This window comes from Osmerus mordax, chromosome 6, assembly GCF_038355195.1.
Source record: "Osmerus mordax isolate fOsmMor3 chromosome 6, fOsmMor3.pri, whole genome shotgun sequence".
Taxonomy (NCBI): Eukaryota; Metazoa; Chordata; class Actinopteri; order Osmeriformes; family Osmeridae; genus Osmerus; species Osmerus mordax.
Window position 1 is genome coordinate 872,005 of NC_090055.1, and position 8,805 is coordinate 880,809.

Here is an 8,805-nt window from a genome sequence, read left to right on the forward strand (position 1 = left end):
CACCCACATACTGCCAATTGGGATGTGAGATTCTTGACTGTCATGGCATGTCTGAGAAGCATGAGATCTCATTAAATAGTCTGGTATATATGTGTGTGTGTATATATATATATATATTAGGTAGGTGTGTTTTTGAAGAGTTGCATCACCATGACAAGGATGTCCTTCTAGGTGCGGGTCAGTACATGACCAGCAGATGGCACAATGTCACCACTTGCATTGAAACCGCTCAACACTTCAATACTAAACAGATGAACTATGATGATAGATGATATATTAACGGCCCGGGCTGATCGAGACGACTCGTGTTTGTATTTACCGTGTGAGTGCCTGAAGGTTAGAGCTGCACTGTGTTCCTTAAGTAGCCTACATTTGGAAGGTTTACTGGATCCGAGTGTTCAAACAATTTTAGCCAATCTCTCAGTCTCAAATTGTTATTTATTTTCCCACCCTACGTAGTCCCTCTATTTCTGCACTATATACAGTCTCAGTGTCAAAACGTTTGTCTTGATAACGAACGTTGCACGGTTTAGGCATAATTGCAGTTTTTGAGACGAAAAGTGAAGCTAATGATAGCTAACATGATAGCTAACTAGCTAGTCACAAACGTCAGCAACGTCACAAACCTGCGCGCGACTACCTACACCATTACTTCAGTAACTCGTACCTCTCATGTATGAAGAGTATCAATGTTGCAATGTATGGTTTGTACATTTTCAATAAAAAACTTTTTTTTTAAGAAAAAACTTCAGTAGCTCGTTATCTTCTATGAGACAGCTAGCTAGCTAAAACAGCTCAAATACAGCTGCAGAAACGAAGTTACTTACCGGTCCGGGGGTCAGGTCTGAAGCTAGGAGCAAAACGGAGCACAGCCGGCTTCCCCAGGTGAGCAAAATGGTACATTATGGCTGCTGCTAGATTTGTTCTTCTGTAGCTAGCTGATAGATATCCAGTTTTCCCAAGCATCGGGTGTACCAGCTAGCCAGTTACAGTGCTAGCTAACCAGTTAGCTAATACTTCAACTTTGTTTTCCCTGTATTTACGCTGTTGAGCTAGTATTGCCAGGCTAAGGTTACACACATTTTCAGTCTTGGTCTGTGGACCCCCTGAAGTAGCCCTGGCCACCCCTTTGCCACCCCATATATAAAAGTCTGGTTCCGCCACTGATTGTGGGGAGACTGATTAAGTTAACTCATTAAGTAGTCATTAAGTCATTAAGTAAACTAAGCAATAAACCACGAGAGGGGTATCAAACGATGATCATAAGTCCTGTAGTGCAATCAATTCCATTTAATAACCGAACGATTGGACCGCACTAGGCGCGAGCCGCGATGTTGTTCTCCGCTGATATCCCGTCACATGACTCCCAGCTTTTTCGGCTCGCATTTTTGGGATCTGAATTTTACTTTTCGAATTTGAGCAACCTGAATTTCCAAACCTTGAATTTCGGTCTTTTTCCCCCCTTTTTTAATGGAAATACATTTTTTATGTAGGTGAATTCAAAACCAACGCATTTAGTGGTGTTTAAATGTGAATGTTAAGTATTCAATGGCTTTTAAAATTCAAAACATTGTCACTGATTGGCTTCCATATCTTTCAGGCTGTTTGAAAGGTGAGATATCCCATCACCCGCACCCTTCTCATGGTCGCTTGCATAGTGAATCAATGGATTATACACCGGCTACAACTAAAATAAACTATTTTATTTGAACATCCCATCCAAAATGAATAATAATTAATAATAATGAATGAGTAATAATTTTAATCAATTTATTTAAATAATCAAAACACACATAGCTTGTAAAGAAATTAATAACACAAACACACTAACTTCCATGACATTTCTCTAATCATGTCCACATAAATAGAACAGAAGAATGCCATGAAATGTTCGGCGAAACGTAAGGAAAAGCATTAAACAGAATATTAACATGATATTAATATATAACAAATATGTTAAAAAAAAATCCATGGATGGTGGATGACACTTCCATAAACAGAAACACATTCTCACTGTGACACGACTGTGTGCAACAGGTGAGGAGGAACATGTTTGTCAAACTTCATCATCACCACCACCATTCTCACCTTCATTTACTTTAGCTGAGCGGCACGCACGTTCTCATTAGTACTGATGTCACTTTATCTAGTTAGTGTGTGACATCACAAGCAGTCCATGTGCTACAAGTTCAGAAATAAGAACATAGACCTTCACTCAGACTGTTCACACGACACACAGAGGGTTGAAGGTCACAGATATGTATTTACAGTGGCGCAAACGACTGTGATACAGTATCACCTTTACATTTCAGGGGTCAAATCATAATGTTTGTAAGTGGAGAGGAGCAGGAACTACCTGGGTCATTGGGTTACAGACACAATACATTTATATGTGAAATTCTATCTTTTTTTTTGCCTGGTTTCCAACTGTCCAGAATAGACAGAACAAACTGTCACTCTCAACATCCCCTTCGACACAGATCCATTTCCAGACCCCTCTTCTAACTTCCTGTCACCTGACATCCTGCTGTATGTGTTTCATGGCAGTGCTTCTCAAAAAGCACCCACACGTTGCATAATGTCCCCCCAAATCGAGGGGTGTGTACATGTAGGTTCAGGGTGAGATCCTGTCCATGTTGTGGCCCAGTATCTACAGACGTGGATTGCGGTGGTGATTGTGGTATGCTGGTGTGGTCTGGTTACAGTCCACTGTTGCTGTTGCTTTGCAGGTTGGGCGGTGAGCATTTTCTAGTTCCTACCTCCTCATCTTTCTGTCTCTTTCTAAGCCTCACTCTCTGTTCCTCATTGGTTTACTTGATCCAGCTCAGGACTTTATCTCGATGACTTTGATGAACGGAAGCGGTTTACTGGATGAGGTGGAGGGCTTGAGTGGTTTGCTGTAAGAGAGAGAGGTGGAGAGAGGTGTGGGACAGAGGAGAGGGAGGTGAGGGAGGGAGGTGAGGGGAAGGGAGGTGAGGGGGAGGGAGGGAGGTGAGGGGAAGGGAGGTGAGGGGGAGGGAGGTGAGGGGAAGGGAGGTGAGGTGAGGGGGAGGGAGGTGAGGGGAAGGGAGGTGACGGGGAGGGAGGGGAAGGGAGGTGAGGGAGGTGAGGGGAAGGGGAGGGAGGTGAGGGGAAGGGAGGTGAGGGGGAGGGAGGTGAGGGGAAGGGAGGTGAGGGGGAGGGAGGTGAGGGGAAGGGAGGTGAGGTGAGGGGGAGGGAGGTGAGGGGAAGGGAGGTGACGGGGAGGGAGGGGAAGGGAGGTGAGGGAGGTGAGGGGAAGGGGAGGGAGGTGAGGGGGAGGGAGGGGAAGGGAGGTGAGGGGGAGGGAGGGGAAGGGAGGTGAGGGGAAGGGAGGTGAGGGGAAGGGAGGTGAGGGGGAGGGAGGTGAGGGGAAGGGAGGTGAGGGGGAGGGAGGTGAGGGAAAGTGGAAGACCAGAGATCAGAAGGTGGAATAATGTCACTGGCCATCTCTTCTTAAAAAACAGAATGATCACACATAGGAGCTGTGAGTTTCCAGTTTGTGTGTGTAGGGTTGTGTAAGGCCACACACGGGCCACACAACAGAATGGGTTCCCAGGTGTGCGGTGACTGAGACCACGTGCATGTTTGTGTGTGTAATGTCTGTGTACAGTGGGCAGGTGTGCGGTTAGTTGATGAGATGAGTGTTCTTGTGTGTATTTACCTGTAAACAATCTGGGCATTGCGGTCTGAGAGGTATGAGTTTGACCTTTGACCTCCCATGAAGTAGTCCATCTGATCATGCATCTCCCGGTTCTACACACAAAGGGTAAATCAGTATAAAGACTACAACTCCCAGAGATCCCCAAGCAGTGGCCTAAAAGACTACATATCCGAGATGACTCCAGAGGGTCTGTGCTGACCTCAGCCTCCAGGAAGGCAACCTTCTCCTCCAGCTCTCTGATCACCCGGTCTCTCTCCTGGATCACCATGCGAGAGTTTTGGAGCTGTACACACACACACACACACACATATATTAAATATATAAAGAAACGTGTACGATTAGTCAATTTTACTGTGATGAAAATGTGTGTGTGTGAGAGAGATTCTCACCTGTTCGATCATGTGTCTGACTTTCCGCTGCTGACTCTTGAGCATGTCGTCCAGGTGATGAATCTTCTCTTTCAGGATGGCCAGCTCCTTCTCCAGATGTTCAGACCTACACACACACAATGTTACGAAACTATAATACAAAAATTGTGTGTGTGTATGTATGTGAGAGTGAGTGTGTGTGAGTGTGTGTGGGTGTGAGAGTGTGTGTGTGTGAGAGAGTGTGTGTGTGTATGTATGTGTGTGTGAGTGAGTGTGTGAGTGTGTGTGTGAGTGTGTGTGTGTGTGTGTGTGAGTGAGTGAGTGTGTGTGTGTGTGTGAGTGTGTGTGTGAGTGTGTGTGTGTGTGTGTGAGTGAGTGAGTGAGTGAGTGTGTGTGTGTGTGTGTGAGTGTGTGTGTGTGTGTGTGAATGTGTGTGAGTGTGTGTGTGTGTGTGTGTGTGTGTGAGAGAGAGTGTGTGTGTGAGTGTGTGTGTGTGTGTGTGTGAGTGTGTGTGTGTTGGCTGACCTATTGTCTTCTGTCCTTCCCTCCTCCCTGATCTTGCGTAGTTCTCTCAGCTCCTCCTCGCGGTTCCTCAGCGTGCCCCGCAGGGCGGCGCTCTCCTGCTCCATGCCCCCCAGCAGCCTCTGCAGCTCGTCCAGGCGCCGGTCCTTCCTCTCACTCACCTCCTCCACGCCGCGCAGCTTCTCCCCCTGCTCCCCCAGACGCTGCCTCAGGTCACTGCCCTCCGCCTGCAGGGAGGGGGGGGAGGGAGAGGAGGGGGGGAGGGAGAGGAGGGGGGGAGGGAGGGAGAGGAGGGAGAGGAGGGGGGGAAAGGGGGGAGGAGAGGCAGGAAGGGAGGGAGAGAGGAGGGGGGGAGGAGAGGCAGGAAGGGAGGGAGAGAGGAGGGGGGGAGGAGAGGCAGGAAGGGAGGGAGAGAGGAGGGGGGAGGAGAGGCAGGAAGGGAGGGAGAGAGGAGGGGGGAGGAGAGGCAGGAAGAAGGAAGGAGGAGATGAAGGTTAACAAAGGAAACATTTATAACTTGGTCTGAAAACACATGACAGAATGTGTTGTTTTACCTGCAGTCTCTCTCTCTCTCCTCCTGGTGTTTCTTCTCAGTCTCCTGAAGCTGAGCATACAGACGCTTACTGACCTCCCTCATCTTCATCCTCTCCTCCTCGTCATCCCCCTCCTGGGAGACAGAGAGAGAGAGACAGAGAGAGAGGGAGAGAGACAGAGAGAGAGAGACAGAGAGAGATAGAGAGAGACAGAGAGAGAAAAGAGGGGCACATGTCAGACATTAGGTTTTGAAACATTTGCTTTAAGGATCTGTAGGCTTAGGGTTGATGCCAGTCATAGTTCCAGTCCAGACCTCAGGATAGTTCTGTTATATTGTGAGTGTAGGACAGATGATAGTGCTGAGATGATGTTATCAATACAGCTGCAACTGGAGAGCTGGGAGGAGGAGTTCTGTTGTGTTTCCACAGCTGCATCTGATGGATGATGCCATGGAAACAACAGCCAGTTAGAAGAGAGAGAGAGAGAGACTTGGAGAAGGAGACTTAATGAGGGAAAAAGGATGTGGCTTGTATGCAAATTGTAAAAGAGGAATTCACATTTGAATGAAAAGCAGGAGGAAGTGGGAGGAGCCTGAGCTGTGTGCGTCACAGAGAGAGAGAGAGAGAGAGAGAGAGAGAGAGAGAGAGAGAGAGGACCACTGCTAACCTCAAACAGGCTTTTTCCTGGAACACTAACCGCTGCTCTGTGGTAACATGAGTCACATCTGAAAGCTATCGTTGGACCTAAAGTTACAGAAATCACTACACAGGACAGGAATGCTGTTTCAGTTGGAGCCTTTACTGAGCCGTCCAGACAGAACCACCTCAGGGAGAGTTTCCCATGCTGGGCTCCCAGTCAACAACACACGCTACATGAAACACAAGCTGAAGGAATGCAGAGGGAAAGACTCTCAGCAGAGGGACAGAAAGTTGCTGGAACACTCCCCCCTCACTGCGCCCTGCACACACACACACACAGATGACATGCCAAATAACGCATATTTGAGTGTTACAAGCTAATAAACACCTCCCTTTATATGTGCTTATGTGGAGCTATCTATAGGACTTCTCTACACCTCCCGTATTCATCTTCCCCTCCTCTGTCTCTCCTCTGTCTCGTATCAGCACCTCCCTACTGCCCTAGTACACCCACCTCTCCCTTCCCTTCTTCCCAATCTCCCTCCCTCCATCACTCTCTACCTCCCTCCCTCCCTCCATCACTCTCTACCTCCCTCCCTCCCTCATCACTCTCTACCTCCCTCCCCTCCCTCCATCACCTCTCTACCTCCCTCCCTCCCTTCATCACTCTCTACCTCCCTCCCTCCCCCTTCATCACTCTCTACCTCCCTCCCTCCATCACTCTCTACCTCCCTCCCTCCCTTCATCACTCTCTACCTCCCTCCCCTCCCTTCATCACTCTCTTACCTCCCTCCCTCCCTTCATCACTCTCTACCTCCCCTCCCTCCCTTCATCACTCTCTACCTCCCTCCCTCCCTTCATCACCTCTCTACCTCCCTCCCTCCATCACTCTCTACCTCCCTCCCTCCCTTCATCACTCTCCTACCTCCCTCCCTCCCTTCCATCACTCTCTACCTCCCTCCCTCCCTTCATCACTCTCTACCTCCCTCCCTCCCTTCATCACTCTCTACCTCCCTCCCTCCCTCCATCACTCTCTACCTCCTATCAGAAACCTGCTGAAGGTGGAATATCAGTTGACATCATGAGGGCAATGCTGAGGCCCGAGCTCACATTACCAGGGAGACAAAACACACACACTCACAACTAAGACCTGACAGGAGATGGGCAGGTGAGGAGGGGGGGCAGGGAGGAGGGGCTCACCTGTCCGTCAATGCTAGCCCCTCCCTCTGGGCGGGGCTCGGCTTTTGGAACAGTAGTGACTCTGTACCCATTCACAGGAAACTAGGGGGAAGGAGGGAAGGAGAAGTATATTAGGATATAGAAGTGTGCACAATGGGCATGACACGTGACAGGTGATGATGGTGACACACAGAACACCCAGGTCATGTCATGTGACATGGTCGTACCTTCTGCTCTCCTTTATTCTTAGCTGCCATCTGCTCCCTCAGGCTCTTCAAACAGTACCTCACCTGAACACACACACGGTGTTAACTAAGAGCAAAGGAACAACTGGAATAAAGAATGTGTGACTGTGTACTGTATGCCTGTGTGTATGTGTGTATGTGTGTTTTCTGACCTCTTGTATCTGGGAGACTTCGTCTGAGAGCATCTTCAGACTCTGCTGGTGTCTCTGCTGTTCCTGTCTACGAGCCTCGAGATACACCTGCACACACACACACACTCACACACCTATAATACACACACACTGGACACACACACACACACCTGTAATACACACACCTGCACACACACACACACACCTATAATACACACACCTGGACACACACACCTGTAATACACACACACACCTAACCCACCTTGATGACCTCAACCTTCTCCTCTGCAGGTTTGATTGGTTCAGGCTTCAAAGCCGGACCCTCACATGGTTGGCTGAACCACAGCAAAAGCTCGTCCGATTGGCTGGAGGTTTGGGAATTAGAGCAGAGGAGAGTTTCAAATACAGGCGCTGGAGGTGTGTGTGTGCGCTTGTAAATGTGTGGTATGGGCTTGTGTGTGTACAGCCACTATAAATCAGTACACATAAAACATTTATCCCTAATCATTGTGGAGATCAGCGCTGTCACAATAATCACTATGGAGGATCAGCGCTGTCACAATAATCACTATGGAGATCAGCGCTGTCACATAATCACTATGGAGATCAGCGCTGTCACAATAATCACTATGGAGATCAGCGCTGTCACAATAATCACTATGGAGATCAGCGCTGTCACAATAATCACTATGGAGATCAGCGCTGTCACAATAATCACTATGGAGATCAGCGCTGTCACAATAATCACTATGGAGATCAGCGCTGTCACAATAAACTAGAAGAGGAGGAAGAGAGGCCCCAAGCAGAGAAGAAGGAGAGAGAGGCAGAGATAAGACAGAGAGATAGAAAGAAAGAGAGAGAGAGTTATATAACCTTGGCAGTCCAGCCCCCCAGTAAGAACAATACTGACTTTTAAGAGGTCTTGTATAAGAGTTGATGGAAACCGGACAGCAGCCATATTTATGAGCTGCGAGTCTGTATGTGTAAAACTGCTGCCTAACTTGGGTAAGGAACCTGCATGGTAGCATGTTTTAACACAGAGTCTACAATACACTGGCTAACAGCTAACTGAACACACAACAAACCACAGGATGTGCCTGGAAGACACTGGCGCAACAAGGAGTGTAGGACTAGACCCCCAGAACTCCCTCCAGACTAAAACCCAGACCACACGGTCACCTTTAGGACACTCTGAACTAGCTGAGCTCTCTTCTGTGGTCCAGGGTCTACGGTGCAAGATGCACGGTGAAGGATGCAGGATGCAGGGTGAAGGAGTGTAGGGTGTAGGATCCTACCTTGCTCCTGGGCAGCTCTGAGCTCCGGGTGGCCTGGCTCTGGTGGTGCAGAGTGAGACGCAGTCGCCTGCACCCCTCCTGAAGAAGGAGAAGAAGGGATGAGATGGAGAGACTCAACAAAGAGCCCGTTATGGGATGGAAAGAAGGAGCGAGAGAGAAGGGGGAACTGCTATAAGGAGTGAAGAGGAAAAAAGAGAAAGAGGGAGGAGAA

At 48.6% G+C, this 8,805-nt stretch overlaps 1 protein-coding gene across 1 annotated transcript in view; it reads right to left on the minus strand.

Annotated features, from left to right (window-relative positions):
- Positions 1 to 1,747: 1,747 nt before the first annotated feature.
- Positions 1,748 to 8,805, minus strand: part of tuft1a (tuftelin 1a) — a 15,397-nt gene continuing 8,339 nt past the window's right edge. The window contains 12 exon segments of the mRNA XM_067237939.1: positions 1,748 to 2,897; positions 3,683 to 3,774; positions 3,882 to 3,965; positions 4,072 to 4,177; positions 4,576 to 4,805; positions 5,135 to 5,239; positions 6,945 to 7,025; positions 7,151 to 7,213; positions 7,321 to 7,407; positions 7,562 to 7,624; positions 7,626 to 7,664; positions 8,595 to 8,672. Of these exon segments, the coding sequence (XP_067094040.1) occupies positions 2,825 to 2,897; positions 3,683 to 3,774; positions 3,882 to 3,965; positions 4,072 to 4,177; positions 4,576 to 4,805; positions 5,135 to 5,239; positions 6,945 to 7,025; positions 7,151 to 7,213; positions 7,321 to 7,407; positions 7,562 to 7,624; positions 7,626 to 7,664; positions 8,595 to 8,672 (1,101 nt within the window). The 3' untranslated portion in view covers positions 1,748 to 2,824.